This window comes from Armigeres subalbatus, chromosome 3, assembly GCF_024139115.2.
Source record: "Armigeres subalbatus isolate Guangzhou_Male chromosome 3, GZ_Asu_2, whole genome shotgun sequence".
Classification (NCBI taxonomy): domain Eukaryota; kingdom Metazoa; phylum Arthropoda; class Insecta; order Diptera; family Culicidae; genus Armigeres; species Armigeres subalbatus.
Genome location: NC_085141.1, coordinates 164,644,327 through 164,660,892, shown reverse-complemented (window position 1 = coordinate 164,660,892; position 16,566 = coordinate 164,644,327). Strand labels below are relative to the sequence as shown.

General features: G+C 43.8%; 1 protein-coding gene across 11 annotated transcripts in view; it reads left to right on the top strand.

The window, feature by feature from the left end:
• Nucleotides 1-16,566, top strand: part of LOC134219594 (tyrosine-protein phosphatase 10D) — a 131,102-nt gene that overhangs the window by 87,234 nt on the left and 27,302 nt on the right. For 6 of the 11 annotated variants that reach the window (XM_062698379.1, XM_062698371.1, XM_062698370.1 and 3 more), the window contains exons 2-3: nucleotides 13,282-13,807; nucleotides 14,278-14,322. In XM_062698379.1, the coding sequence (XP_062554363.1) occupies nucleotides 13,282-13,807; nucleotides 14,278-14,322 (571 nt within the window). The remainder of the gene's footprint in view (nucleotides 1-13,281; nucleotides 13,808-14,277; nucleotides 14,323-16,566) is intronic. The other 5 variants (XM_062698380.1, XM_062698373.1, XM_062698372.1 and 2 more) reach the window with 1 other exon arrangement.

Below are 16,566 nucleotides of genomic sequence, written 5' to 3'. Positions count from 1 at the left end.
ATTATCTTTATTTAGTCACATGGTAACGCTGTACACGAGAAGTGCTTTAGATGAATGGACAAAGTTTGATCGTGAACTAGCTTAAGGATGAAGGAAGGACTGGCATGAATAATAAATTATAATGCCATAATAAGATCAGGATGTGGCCTAGACTGGTCAAGGTAGAATACGTTTCATGAACTGAAAATAGATTGAGGAAAAATATAGAGATAGGTAACAAGCAATGAAGAACATGAAGGTTATTTTTATTAATTTTTAATAAAGTGATTTGCAACAGTTTAAAAGATGAATCTCTACATATAATAAAGATAAACAAGTATTTGCAGCCCTAGGCTGGCTTATCTCTGAAGTTTGAAGGTGTTGGAGAAGATGGATGCCAACATATTGGCAGACGCAAAAATGTTTATTTTCTTAACGGATTCATCAATATATTTTTCAATTTATATTAACGAACCATCTCAAGAACCTTCCCATTTTTTACGCCAATCGGTTCAGTAGTTTCCGAGTCTATAAGGTTCAGACAGACAGGAATTCATTTTTATGTATATATAGATCTTCAAAATTATATCGGGAAATAGTCGGAAAATATGCGGGAATTTTAAAAAGGAAGTTAAGTGGTCACCCTGTATTCCCCTTACTTATTTCAGAACAAGCTTGAAACGCGATGAGGAAGGAAGCATCGCAAACAATCGGGCTCAGATTCAGATAAGTAGTTTGGGACCCCAAATGGTTCTGAAAACAAATATTGATTCGAAAAAATGATCATGATGCCCGACTGTAAGCTAGTCTAGTATAATCTAGTCTAGTCTACATATACACAGCCAGTTCGAGAAAGAATCCTGGAAAGCGATAGATTCGACTACATCTATCACTTTTCTTGTCAATATTTATCTTTGAAGCACATCATAAATGCAGATCAAACTTAAAAGTGGCCAGGCGAGACGAGCTCGGTATAGTGGCTACCGCTTCTGCCTTATAAGCAGGAGGTTGTGGGTTCAATTCAAGGCTCGTCCCTTCCCTACTTTGTATTTCTATCTTAGTTCTTTCTGTCACGTTCTACCAAAACGATTCCTACTGTTATAAACCTCCTCGCTAACAATTCCAAGGCCTCCCGTGGCACCTATGAGAGGTCGTAGAGTTCTCTGTATCTTTCTTAAATAGGTGTCCAACTAACAATCCTTCCTCTTCTTCAGCATTCGCAAGGACGTGACCAGGACAGGACTATTTGAGAGTGCATTGCTTCCATCTAAGAGATAGTGATCAGTCCCAAATTAATATCTGTGGTAACGGATGAAAGTGATGCTACTTTCATACAATAATCCGGGCTTGTTCTTCTTCTTCTTCTTATTGGCATTACATCCCCACACTTTGACAGAGCCGCCTCACAGCTTAGTGTTTATTAAGCACTTCCACAGTTATTATCTGCGAGGTTTCTAAGCCAGGTTACCATTTTTGCATTCGTATATCATGAGGCTAACACGATGATACTTTTATTCCCAGGGAAGTCGATACAATTTCCAATCCGAAAATTGTCTAGACCGACACCGGAAATCGAACCCAGCCACCCTCAGCATGGTCTTGCTTTGTAGCCGCGCGTCTTACCGCACGGCTAAGGAGGGCCTCAAATCCGGGCTAGTACCACCTACGAATTTGTGCGAATTGCTCAATGCTAATGCTAATCAAACTTAAAAGCGGCCAGGCCTACTGTGCAGCGTTGTTGAACGTACTTGTGATAATCAATTCTTAACTTGCCCGACTCTAATATTCATAAATAGGTATATGAGGAAGCCAAGCCCACATTCATCCCATTCCTCCATATGTTTAAAGCAGCCAGCGACCTCCGTCATCTCCAATATCTTGCAAAAACAGAAGAAAACTCTTATAACATGATGTGTAAGGGTTTGTATTTTTTCCTATTTCGACGCATGTCTCTAAATACCTAGGCGTAAATCACATGATTCCACGTGTAGAAGGAAAAGGGAACCTAACAGAAAATTGAAAAAAAAAAACGAAACTAACCCAAGCACTTTCACTCACCCGACGAATGCATCATTTTTCGATTGATTTCCAATAACACCTCAGCCAAGACGGCATCAGACTCGGCTGGTGCAAGGGTGTGTGTTTAAATTTTTACGTTATGCCAATTCCAGTGGTGTATGATGTGAATGTCTCATTTTCACTTTCAATTGAAAGAGAAGAGAGATAATTAGTTCAAATTGTTATGGATGCAACACTTGTTTGTAGAGTGGACTGTTTGGTTGGGAATTTAAATTTAACTAAATGATTAGAGTGGTATCTGTTATGAAATATATGGAAGAAATGACGGATAAATTATCACACTATTACAAAACATCCAATACAATAAATAAATCTAAATAATTGCAGGCAATAATTTACTATGCGTTCCTATTACATAATATATAATATTTATTAACAGTCAATTGAGGAGGGCATTTCCTTTTCAAGGAAAACCTTAGGTGAACATCGTCTTAGCATGAAGCCACGAAAGCGAAGCTTATCACGAATTAGTCTTCAAATATCTTTTTACAGTGCTAATCAATCTGTTGTCAAGCATCATCTCAACATCTAACATCAAAGGCTTTACCTCATCATTAACTTTTACACTCGATCAAGGCATCCGTGCACGAGTTACTATACGATATCGTGAAACTCGAAGTAAGTTCCTATCAGTTAGTCTAAAGCACGTAATCACTTTGCCATTATTCATATTTGGTGGGTAATAAGAACGCCTCCTCATATCTTTATGAAGCACATATTGTTTCCTTGTAGCGACGGACGCTGAAGTAGTTGCGTGTCGAATCACCATACAAGGCAAAACTCTCAATGTAACCTCCATATATTGGTCGTAGATACATTGCAGAGATTTTAAGGCCATTTTTCATTGCAATGCCAATGACAGATGCGATCATTATAGAGTTTGATTCACATGTTATGGGAGATAATTGTATACAATTATATACATATTTGTATACAAACGCAGAATCAGAAATGCCGTGCCTACCTCATCGAAACAAGATTACATCTCGATTGAATTATTTGGGCATCACAAGAAACCTATAAACGCAACCCTTGCATTTTTTTCAAACAGTTCGTTTATTTAGCAGACTCAGTTATGTGTGACATTTGTAGAGCATTTTCAAGTAGGGGACCAAATTTTATGAAATTTGGCCACAATATTCTTTGATAAGCAAAGAATGTTTAGTCCAAATTTGAGCATAATCAGTCATAAAAACCCCTGACAATAATAGAACAAAACCTGCCAAAGCCGTCATTCCCCCTACCTACATATGATTTTTCGTAATTTATATCATTAGGATCTAGTATGGGAAATCAACAAAGTGGTCTATCATTTCATTACAAAATCCTACCTAATCCACCTAACGGCGATGATGCCTTTCTCGTTCGTTAAAAAGTTGAGAGACATATAAGAAAAGTCTAAAATAACACTAATAGCACAGAGAACAGACGTTGAACCTGCACTCGCCATGTTGTGATAACTTTTTACTGTTCATTTTGAAATAACTTTGGAATGTCGCCGTTATCCCGTGCATAATCAGCGCTAGCGTCATCAAAAAACGCCACTATGCGCTAGTGTCGTTATGCATGCAAGAGCATACCAGCGCCATCGTGTTGTCAGAATGAGATTGTGAGTTGCAATGTCGACGTGGATGGCGTTGAGGTTCCTTAAACAGATAACACTGAATCAACAATTTGACGCCACAATACACGGTTCAAGGCCGCATCTCTTCATCCTCGAATGCGCCCCAAGTCGTTTTGCACCTAGTCTGCCCACCTCGCTCGATGCGCTCTACGCCATCTCGTACCTGCCGGATCGGAAGCGAACACCATCTTTGCAGGGTTGTTGTCCGGCATTCTTACAACATACCCTGCCCATCGTACCCTTCCGGCTTTAGCTACCTTCTGGATACTGGGTTCGCCGTAGAGCTGAGCGAGCTCGTGGTTCATTCTTCGCCGGCACACACCGTCTTCTTGCATACTGCCAAAGATGGTCCTAAGTACCCGTCTCTCGAACCCTCCGAGTGCTTGCAAGTCCTCCTCGAGCATTGTCCATGTTTCATGTCCGTAGAGGACAACCGGTCTTATTAGCGTCTTGTACATGACACATTTGGTGCAGTGGCGAATCTTTTTTGACCGCAGTTTCTTCTGGAGCCCGTAGTAGGCCCGACTTCCACAGATGATGCGCCTTCGTATTTCACGACTAACATTGTTATCAACCGTTAGCAAGGATCCGAGGTAGACGAATTCCTCGACCACCTCGAAGGTATCCCCGTCTATCGTAACACTGCTTCCCAGGCGGGCCCTGTCGCGCTCGATTCCGCCCACAAGCATGTACTTTGTCTTTGACGCATTCACCACCAGTCCAACTTTTGTTGCTTCACGTTTCAGGCGGGTGTACAGTTCTGCCACCTTTGCAAATGTTCGGCCAAAAATGTCCATGTCATCCGAGAAACAAATAAATTGACTGGATCTATTGAAAATCGTACCCCGGCTGTTACACCCAGTTCTCCGCATGGCACCTTCTAACGCAATGTTGAACAACAAGCACGAAAGACCTTGTCTTAGTCCCCAGCGCGATTTGAACGAACTGGAGTGTTCGCCCGAAATCTTCACACAGCTTTGCACACCATCCACCGTTGCTTTGATCAGTCTGGTAAGCTTCCCAGGGAAGCCGTTCTCGTCCATAGTTTTCCAAAGCTCTACGCGGTCTATACTGTCGTATGCCGCCTTGAAATCAATGAACACATGGTGCGTTGGGACCTGGTATTCACGGCATTTTTGAGGGATTTGACGTACAGTAAAGATCTGGTCCGTTGTCGAGCAGCCGTCAACGGCTTGATAACCTCTTACTTTACTTACTTACTTATGGATCCTGTACACCTCCGGTGGTGCAAAGGCCGACTTGAAGATCTCCATCCTGAGCGATGCCCGGCTATCGCTTTAACCTGTGCCAGGTTAGATTTCGGTCGACTTCTTTTATTTCTTTATTGAGGCTTCTCCGCCATGAGCCTCTGGGTCTGCCTCTGCTGCGATGTCCCGCTGGGTTCCAGTCTAATGCTTGCTTACAGATTTCGTTTCCGCCCCTACGTAAAGTGTGGCCGACCCAGCCCCACTTCCGATCCCGAATTTCTGTTGTTATCGGCCTCTGGTGACAACGACGATGGAGCTCGTTGTTTGAGATCCAGTTGTGAGGCCACCAGGCCCGAATTATATACCGCAGGCATCTGTTAATGAACACCTGCAGCCGTTGAGTGTTCTCCACTGATACACACCATGTTTCGCTAGCGTATAACAGCACAGATTTCACGTTAGAGTTGAAAATTCGTATTTTGGTGCGTTCACTTATCTGCCTGTTTTCCAGATATTTCTTAAACTCGCAAAGGCAGCCCTTGCTTTCTTGATCCGTGCGCCTATGTCGATCTTGGTACCGCCGTCTGACGCCATTTGGCTACCAAGATATTGGAAGCTTTCAACATTCTCCACTGGTTGCCCGGCTACTGTGAAACTGGAAGGAGTCACCGTGTTTACATCCAACGATTTGGTTTTGTTGACGTGGATGACTAAACCTGCCGAGGAGGAGCGATCGGCAAGGTCGTTGAGCTTACTCTGCATATCAGAGCGCCGTTGCGCGAGTAGTGCAACGTCATCCGCCAATTCGAAGTCGTTTAGGTGCTCCATGGTTATAGGCTGCCATAACAGCCCGCGGTTTGGTTCACGGTCAATCGCATCTACCAGAATCTCATCGATTACGATGAGGAACAGTAACGGTGATAGAATACATCCTTGCCTCACACCAGCTACGACCCGGATAGGGTCGGACAGGACCATTGTGCAGCACTCTACACGAAAAGGCCTCGTACTGTGCTTCGATGAGGCCGATGATTTTCTCAGGAACCCCTTGCGTCTCAGGGCGCCCCACATATTCTCGTGATTGAGACGGTCGAAAGCTTTTCGTAGTCAATGAATACCAAGTAAAGGGACTCTTGGAATTCGTTGACCTTCACCAAAATGATGCCGGGCGTGACAATATGGTCCACACAGGATCTTCCGGCACGGAATCCGGCTTGCTGCCGCCGGAGAGTCGCATCGATCTTCTCCTGAATCCGGGCTAGGATAATTTTGCACAGAACTTTGAGAACGGTACACAGCAACATAATGCCTCGCCAGTTATCGCATACAGTCAGGTCACCCTTTTGGGCACCTTCACTAAGATACCTTGCATCCAGTCGACCGGGAAAGTTGCGGTGTCCCAGATATTACGAAATAAACGATGCAGTAGTTGAGCGGATGTCATGGGGTCAGCTTTGAGCATCTCGGCTGATATGCGGTCGACCCCTGGGGCTTTATTCGATTTCATGCTTTGAATGGCTGTTTGAATCTCTAGCAGTGATGGAGCTTCGGTATTGACGCGTGTTATACGTCGGATCCTAGGCAGATCATGCCGAGGTGGTGATGGCCTGGCTGGCACTTGAAAAAGTTGTTCGAAGTGCTCGAACCAGCGTTTCAGCTGGTCAGTTAGGTCAGTCAATAACTGATCATTCGCGTCTTTCACAGGCATCGTTGCATTCATCTTCGCCCCGCTTAAGCGTCGTGAGATATCGTAGAGGAGGCGAATGTCCCCGGTTGCGGCGGCTCTCTCTCCTTCGTCGGCCAGAGAGTCTGCCCACGCTCGCTTGTCCCGTCGACATGAGCGTTTTACTTCCTTCTCAAGAGCCGTGTATCGTTGACGGGCTAAGACTTTGGCTCCTCTGGTTTTCGATCGCTCTATCGCGGCTTTGGCTTCTCTTCGCTCCTCTATCTTCCTCCAGGTCTCATCGGTGATCCATTGTTTTCTCTGGGTGCGTAGTTCGCCCAGATTGTTTTCGCTGGTGGCGATGAAGGCATTCTTGATGGCGGTCCATTGGTCTTCCACGCTGCCACCTTCCGGAATATCTGCAGCACGCGTCTCCAGTTCTTCAACGAAGGACCGTTTCACCGTGGCATCTTCCAGTCGGCGTGTGTTGAATCGTCGTCGAATCCGCGCAATGCGCAGGCGTATTTCGCCGATGAGGAGGTGATGATCAGACGCGATATCGGCACTACGTTTATTCCGTACATCAAGAAGGCTCCGTTTCCATTTTCGGCTGATGCAGATGTGGTCGATTTGATTTTCTGTAAAGCCGTCACGGGAGACCCACGTGACCTTGTGAACCGGTCGATGAGGAAGAGCGATCCCCGATCACCATGTCGTTATTACCACAAAATTCTGCGAACAGCTCTCCGTTTCCGCTCATTTCTCCGAGACCATGGACCATGGCGTCCCATAATGGGCTCATGGTTCGAGTTATCGGATCCGATCTTCGCATTGAAGTCGCCCAAACAGATCTTGATATCACCCTTCGGAATTCTATCTACGACGGCATTGAGTTGACTGTAGAAGTTCTCTTTGTCTTGCAGATCGGCAGCATCGGTTGGCGCATAACATTGGCTTATAGTAAGGTTTCGGACCCGTGTTCTAAATCTGGCAACGATTATTCTTTCACTTATAGGTTCCCACTTCATAAGCGCAGAGTGTGCCTGAGCGCTTAGTAGGAAGCCAACTCCGCGATGCCGGGGAGCGTGTTCACCTCGTAAACCAGAGTATAGCAGAACTTGTCCCGACGGCGTTCTGTGTTCTCCAAAGTTTGGCCAACGGACTTCACTCAGTCCCAGGATCTCAAGCTTCATGCGGCGTGCCTCATTGGCAAGTTGTGCCAATTTACCCTGCTGGGCTAGGGTTAAAACGTTCCATGTTCCTATTCGTGTCCGTTGTTTCGCGCTAAGAGTCGTCGCCGTAAAATCAGTCCGTATTCTTTCATTATCGGATTCTCGAACAAATTGATGTTTCGGGAACAGTAGGTTGTTGGCCCAAGGTTCCCTATCCACCGGGATGGGGCTGCCATCTTAGGTATAGCTTCCGGGAATAGCATTTCATACTCAGCCGCTGGATGCCAGAACAGACGCTGTTGGAGCCGCACCTCCTTGGTGGACAGACGCTCGATCAGTCGGGTCAAATTTGTTTAAAGTCCCACCCAACACCAGGACTAGGCTAGTGCGCTTTGAGCGGCACACGGTCGCTTTGATAGGGCCTGCTTGGGGACACATGCAGCTTTTTATAGAAGTTCAACAGAGCCCACTGTCGAACCCCACCACATCCTAGGCAGACCCCACAGTACGCACCCTCTCCCTCTAGCTGATGTCAGAAGGACAACAGTGCCCAGGCTGCACTACCAGCTAAGTACGCAACCCTTAGCTGGCGGTCAATTGTCATCGGAAGACCCGTGGAAGCGTGAGTATTGGAACTTGTGAGGACCAGAGCTATGTTAGGCGCCTTCCCGGATGTCAACTCACCATTTCGCTTGATAACCTCCCACGAACTAATTCACTAATGGTGAAAGACGACGGAAGATGATCTGAGATATCACTTTATAGGCGGCATTAAGGATGGTGATCGCTCGAAAGTTCTCACACTCCAGCTTGTCGCCTTTCTTGTAGATGGGGCATATAACCCCTTTCTTCCACTCCTCCGGTAGCTGTTCGGTTTCCCAGATTCTGACTATCAGTTTGTGCAGGCAAATGGCCAGCTTTTCTGGGCCCATCTTGATGAGCTCAGCTTCGATACCATCAGTACCAGCTGCTTTATTTATCTTTAGCTGTTGTATGGCATCCTTAACTTCCCTCAAGGTGAGCGCTGGTTGGCTTCCATCGTCCGCTGAACTGACGTAGTCATCTCCTCCGCTGCCTTGACTTTCACTGCCTGTACTCTCAGCGCCATTCAAATGTTCCTCGTAGTGCTGCTTCCACCTTTCGATCACCACACGTTCGTCCGTCAAGATCCTTATCCCGGCACATTTCGGCCCGTGGCACGAAGCCTTTGCGGGATGCGTTGACCTTCTGGTAGAACTTGCGTGTTTCTTGAGAACGGCACAGCTGTTCCATCTCCTCGCACTCCGCTTCTTCCAGGCGGCGTTTCCTATCCTGAGAAAGGCGGGTCTGCTTTCTCCGCTTCCGTTTATAACGTTCCACGTTCTGCCGGGTATCTTGCTGCAGCGCGACCGCCCGTGCTGCGTCCTTCTCCTCCAGAATCTGTCTCACTCTTCGACGAACCAATCGTTCCGTCGAATTCGTCCCATATACCCGACGTTGTTTTCCGCTGCGTCGTTAATGGCTGCTTTGACTGTATTCCAGCAGTGCTCAACAGGGACCCCATCGAGCTCACCCTCTTTCGGCAACGCTGCCTCGAGATGCTGCGCGTATGCGGTGGCGACATCAGGTTGCTTCAGTCTCTCTAGGCCGTACCGCGGCGGTCGTCGCTACCGAAAATTGTTGATGACCGATAGTTTTGGGCGCAGTTTAACCATCACCAGATAATGGTCAGAGTCGATGTTAGCGCCACGATATGTCCTGACGTTGAAAATGTCGGAGAAGTGCCGTCCATCAATCAGAACGTGGTCGATTTGTGATTCTGTCTGCAGTGGTGATCTCCACGTGTACCGATACGGGAAGCTGTGTTGGAAGAAGGTGCTGCGAATGGCCATATTCTTGGAGGCGGCGAAATCAATTAGTCGTAAGCCGTTTTCGTTCGTCAACCGGTGAGCGCTGAACCTCCCAATAGTCAGTCTAAACTCCTCCTCTTGGCCAACCTGAGCGTTCAAATCTCCTATGATGATTTTGACGTCATGGCTTGGGCAGCTGTCGTACTCACGTTCCAGCTGCGCGTAGAATGCGCCCTTATCATCATCAGTGCTTCCCTTATCATCATCAGATGAAGTTGAAGAACCGGCCTTTTATCCTCAACCTGGACATTCTCTCATTGATCGGCCAGCACCCGATCACGCGCCTTTGCATATCGCCCATCACTATGGAAGCTGTTCCCAGCTCGTGTGTGTTGCCGCAGCTCTGGTAGATGGTATGATTATTCCATTCCTCCTTATTCCCGGTGGACCATGATGCATGGCATGGCATGGCAGGGTGATCGTGAGTGGAATTCACGCAGGTGACCCCCCGGAGAAAGTACGACCAGTTGTTCAACAGCTACTAGCTTCCAGGTTCCACCACTCGACAATTATATACACCGACGGTTCTAAGGGTGAAGATGCCGTAGGAGCCGCATTATACAACACTGGGTTCACAAGGACGTATAGCCTCCCGAAAGAGTGCAGCGTTTTCTCTGCGGAAGCATACGCCATTAAGATGGCCGTTTCGATCCCAAATATTGAAGATGTAGTGATCCTTACGGATTCGGCTAGTTGCTTGCTGGCTTTAGAAGCAGGTAGATCCCGACACCCGTGGATCCAAGATATTGAAAACGTCATAAAATATAAAGCTGTACGATTTTGCTGGATTTCAGGCCATACTGGCATCACTGGAAACATGGAAGCCGATCGCCTAGCTAACGAGGCGAGAAGCCAACATCCTATGAATATACCCATTCCAAGCGAGGACTCACTGAAAGTTGTGAAGCATGCCATACGTCGTCACTGGGACAACGGTACCATCCAGAGATGCAAAATAGATGCAAAATACCTATAGATGGACAGACCACAATATCACGATGGATCAGCGCGTTTTAACGCGGTTGAGAATCGGCCATACCGGGTACAGCACTCGTTTCTTCTGAAAAAGGAACCCCCGCCAATTTGCGAATGCTGCGGAACCGTGCAGAACAGAAGCACGAAAAGGAAAGACGGGAAAATAACATCGGCGATAGTTTACGAGAGGCCCTGGGTAATGCAGAAACTTCAACTGAAAGCCTATTGAATTATTTACACCAAACACAATTGTACGAAAAACTTTAGAATTGTAACAGAACCTATTTTTTGAAACAAATGCACCCCTCTGGTGTAACGTGTCAGTAATAAACAAACAAACAACAACCTCCCTTCCCTGTCAGCATACGACCATAGTTCCCACCGGGGTTGGTTACCCGATCTTCCCTAAGGTTGCTCGTATCCCGGCCAGCACCACGAAGAGGTAGGGATAAGAGCTGCTGGGTAAGAGGCTAAGGACCGCGAGATGGGGTCTATTTTATTCCTTCAGTTACGCGAAATACCAATGGTACACTTTACCCAGCATTTGCCGTGCCAACATGCATATGAAGTGAAACAATGGCAGATCATTTCTCGCTTAACTTTTCAAAAGGTCCTAAGTAACATTTTTTTCATGAATTAATTTGAATAGCGCAATCAACAGAAAAACATGAAAGCTTTTGATTGCAGTACTCTAATTAATTCATGAAAAAAATGTTATAGAACCTTTGAAAAGATAAGCAGATTTATTCACTTATGCTGCAGTACTGGCAGTTTTCGTGATCTTCACGTGAAAGCGGAAACAGACGCATTTTCATTTTCAAGTAACCCAATGAGGCAATTCTTTGGGGACCTTCTCAGCCTATCGGTAAGATGCGCGGCTATAAAGCAAGACCATGCACGGGGTGGCTGGGTTCGATTCCCGGTGCCGGTCTTGGCAATTTTGGGTTTGGTAATTGTCTCGACATCCTTGGGCGTAAAAGTATCATCGTATTAGCCTCATGAAATATAAATGCAAACATGGTAACATGACTTTAAAAGCCTTGCGGTTAATAACTGTGGAAGTACTGAATGAACACTAAGCATCGAGGCGGCAATGTCCCAGTGCCAATAAGCGAAATGAAGAAATGAAAATGTAGGAGGCTCCCGGTAATCCGTCACATCACGAGCGCTCATGATAGGAATGTGCTTTGTTTTGACATCTAAGATTTGAGCAAACAGCGATGACTAGCCGATGAAATGAATATAGCGTTTTTTGATGTTTGAGTTGGAAGTGGAGATAATAACATTATTTAAGCAGAGACAGTTTGTTTGCTTTCTACTTAAAAGCTTATTATTGTTATTGTCTTTATTTAAGAGGCTTTCAGCCCTTGGCTGGTTTACTAAGAACTATGTACTTAGCAGCTTTTTCATGAAATATTAATCTTTGGAAATATGGTGCAATTCCTTTCATTGTTTATGTTTTCTATGAAAGTGTGAAATATCAGTACTGATGCTAAGTAATCGACTTAATTTTCAGAACTGTACAAACATTATTACGCTAGATTTGGAATTTTGGCAACGGGAGTAGAAAAACATGTGGTAAATTTGAAATTCATCACGGGATCAATTGTATAATCACCTTAATGTATGGAGAATCATCGAAAATCAATGAGTTAGATGGCACCATTTACGATGAAGAACTATGCTGCCGCTAACCGCAAGTCGAGCACATGTGTATATGGATCCCGGCAGTATAATACTCATTTTGTTGTTGCAGAATTAATTACAGAATGTATGCTGAGAACCCGGAAAAGATGAGCGTTTATCCGGCGACGCTATTGGTATTTTATTGAAAGCCCGTTTACAATATAAAACAATAGGGCAGGCATCCCCGTCGAATGCAATTTGTTATCATTTAGTGATAAATGACTTAGAAATTAGTGAGTTCTTGTTTGCGCACACACATACATACAGACAGACCTCGTCAAGATGTATATATCAGTCGTCCATTCGAGCCTCCTATCAAAAAGTCATGGGGGGACATATAGCGTTCTCGTTACACCTTGGTGTAGGAGTGGTGGGGGTAAATTGAACACCCTAAGACCTGCTACTGTTTATCAAGTGGCTTTGTTCAATGCAGGTGTGTCGAAACTTAACTCAAGCCTGTTGTAAAAAAAATGACAAAAAATATTCAAATATGTTTATTTTGATCATTTAAAATAGTATAAAATAATTCAATTTTGTTTTGGGCAGGGTAAAATGGTCAGGCGCTGGGGTAAAGTGAACAATCTTGTAAATAAAGCAAATAAGGTAAATATTTTAAACCAAAAACCTTTGAACCCACACTATCCCATTGAGTACACGGACGTATAACCAATTATTTAACAGCTGCTCTTGCGAGAAGTTGTTCCATAACCAGCTAATAACAATGGGATATCATGGATACAGGGAATTGACTGATAATGACAATGCATTGAATTACATGTCTATTTTATACAGTCATAACCCACTTAGGTTTCATTGGTCAAATTCTTCAATACATTATTGTATAAAGGCCTAAAACATTAACGGTGAAATTTCCCTCTACTTAAGCGCGTGCTACACAAAAATTTACGTCGTAAAATGTTTGATTTATTGTGTTCAGCTTGATTACCATTTTATTATAATTTGAGTGCATTATTTTTAAAATTGTACATTTTCTTTCCTGTTGCAGATTTGTCTGGGTGCCGATCTTGTGATAGAAATTCCCGGGAATCTCGGTCAAGATGGTTCGTACTACCGTCTCGACTATTACCCACCGGTTGGAAACCCAGCGCCGAACGCAACGATCGCGTCTCGAGACGTCGGCGACGAGATTCAGTTCTCCAACGGACTACCCGGAACGAGGTACAACTTCTGGCTGTACTATACCAATTCGACACACCATGACTGGCTCACGTGGACTGTGTCGATAACGACGGCGCCAGATCCACCGTCAAACCTATCGGTTGCGGTACGGTCTGGTAAGAATGCCATCATCAACTGGAGTCCGCCATCTCAGGGCAACTACTCGGCCTTCAAGCTGAAAATCCTCGGCCTGTCGGACAGCTTTGCCACTAATCAGACGATTGCCGTCGAAGATAATCAATTCCAACATGTGCTCAGAGATCTGACACCGGGTGCGACCTATCAGGTTCAAGCCTACACCGTTTTCGATGGCAAAGAATCAGTTGCCTACACTAGTCGCAACTTCACAACAAGTGAGTTATCGTTTTTTTTTTATTTCAGCAACATTCACATTTTTGGGACCATTGCTACACAACTAACCTAGTTCAGTACAAACGTGGTGAAAGGAAATATAACAACCGGTAACTAACTTCGCTTTAACTCTCATTAAGCTTTCAAGGTTAGTCCAGAGTGCGGTGCAGAGCAAAACATATTTCAGTGACACATCGCTTGCGGAACATCAAGAAGAACCCGGACAATGAACAAACCTCTTCAACGGACAGCGGATATTTCAATTGAAATGCTTATGCACAAATTTATTTACACTATAATATGCGTATCACGCCGTAAATCCACATAAAATGCCACTCCACCTCCACTTGGCTATAATATTTGTTTCTTTTCTCTTTCTCTCTTCTTTTCCTAATTCGTAACGGGTTGTCAATGCTAACACTAACACATTACTCACTCACGTACTCTACTATGGGGACAACTTTTTCCGCAGAACGTTATCGGCATAAAGATCTGTTGGACATAAAGATTCTGCGAGGTAATAGTAGTTGCTAATCAAACTGCATGTCTACCATAATAATAATCGTTGAGTGTCGCGACGCGGTAAGCGCTGATGACATTCGCATAAACACTCTGATTAAACGGAATTTAATTTTGTACATAGTTGCATGTCTGCATACGGTTACTCGTTAACGTTGATTCACACGGAATTATGGTACATGGAAAGTTTTGAGTTTTGGTTTACGATGTTTGTAGGAGGAAAGCCTAAGTATGCGCCTAGTGGCAAATAATGTTTGAAATCGATTTAAAAGAGTAGAGTAAAAATAACATAAGTTAGGAAATGGAATAGAAAAATCTGTATCTGTAGAGGAAGAAAAGTTTAAATTTTAAAAATGTATGCGAATGGCCTTGTTTAAAAATTATAGAAATTTGGCGTGATAGCCTATGATAGCAGACACGTGATGGGGCCCTCCTTAGCCGTGCGGTAAGATGCGCGACTACAAAGCAAGACCATGCTGAGGGTGGCTGGGTTCGATTCCCGGTGTCGGTCTAGGCAATTTTCGGAATGGAAATTGTCTCGACTTCCCTGGGCATAAAAGTATCATCATGTTAGCCTCATGATATATGAATGCAGAAATGGTAACTTGGCTTAGAAACCTCGCAGTTAATAACTGTGGAAGTGCTTAATGAACACTAAGCTGCGAGGCGGCAATGTTCCCAGTGGGGGATGTAATGCCAATGAAGAAGAAGAAGAAGCAGACACGTGATGGTTTTGTCGCTATGCATTTCCGGAAGCAGAACTATTTTAGAATGCAAGAATTATCATCTGAATTTTACATTATAAATTTTAAATGACATTTGATTGCTTAGAATGTTGAGCTTCAAATGTGGAAGAAATACATAAGAAAATCTAAAAAAGTGAGAGATTATGGCGACATTTGCTTAGCTAGAGCATATTGGATCACTCTCCCGTACAATGTGATGTCATCACCCATTAGACTTTTGGGCGTCAATATACCCACCACGGGATAGACACGGGCGACAGAACGTGCGAAAAACAGGAGATTTATTCCATCTTTTCATCATTTAGCCGGCATGCGCTAATTTGATAACGCCTTTTGAAACATCTGGAGTCTGAGATGTGTTTCTGCATCTGTTTTTTCAAAATTTATATGTTCAAATAAAATTTCAATTTGAATTTCATATAAAGTATGGTATATGTTATACAATTGATAATAGATATTAGCAAATAGATGATTGGGCTGATTTTTCAATTAGTATTAGACTGCCGCTGCAAGCATCACTAGCCCATCTTTACTAAATTTTCTATCCATATGGGACAGATATGCTTTTATAGGCAGTACATATACCATTTAACTCATCTGCTTGATTATAACTCTACCCATGTGTATTTCGAACTTAACAATAAAGCCCCCTTCAGTATCTAGTCGCGTATTTATATTTTCTTTATTGCACTTTCCGATGTGCTGGGGTTAGGTTAGGGACAAAAGGTCGAAGAAACAAATGGTCGAAATTGACAAAAGGTCGAAAGGGATAAAAGGTCGAAAGGACAAAACGTCGAATGGGACAAATCGTCGATCGATATAAAAGGTCGAAGACAACAAAAGTTCGAAATAGACCACGGTGTGTTTGTCCGAAGAGGCTTATTTTCAAAAAATCAGTATCTCTAAAACACTCACTACACGAAAGTATAGGTTTTCCTTTTTCACGTAGGTGCATTTTTAAAAAAATGTTCTATCGGGAGTATTTTTTCCATACATTTTTGGGGGGGTTAAATCGGCTATCATTTGAGATTTCTATGGAGTTTGCACCAAAAATAGTAAAAAAATAAAAATTGTTCTAGATACCCCGATAGAACATTTTAGTTTACCCACTATATGAAAGAGGAGAGCATCTACTTTCACGTGGTGGGTGTTTCAGAGATACTGATTTTTGAAAAATAATATTTCCCCATAGACACACCGTGAGACAAGAAATTGAAACGGAGAGAATCAATCTCGCACAACACAAGTTTTATTCATTTCCTTAATCAAAAATCTGTAAAAAATAATTATCTTTTACAGAACTATCTAGTCATAAAACTGTTTCATAGCAATTACTCCTTCTTTGAAAACTGCTCATTCTTTAACTTTGATAGATGAAATAAGTGTATTAATTCTGGTTGAAGTAAAATGCATTTCACAAATTCCTTTGGAATACCCCCAACTTGTTCTTGATGGACCTTTTATCCCATTCGACCTTTTGTCCTTTTCGACCTTTT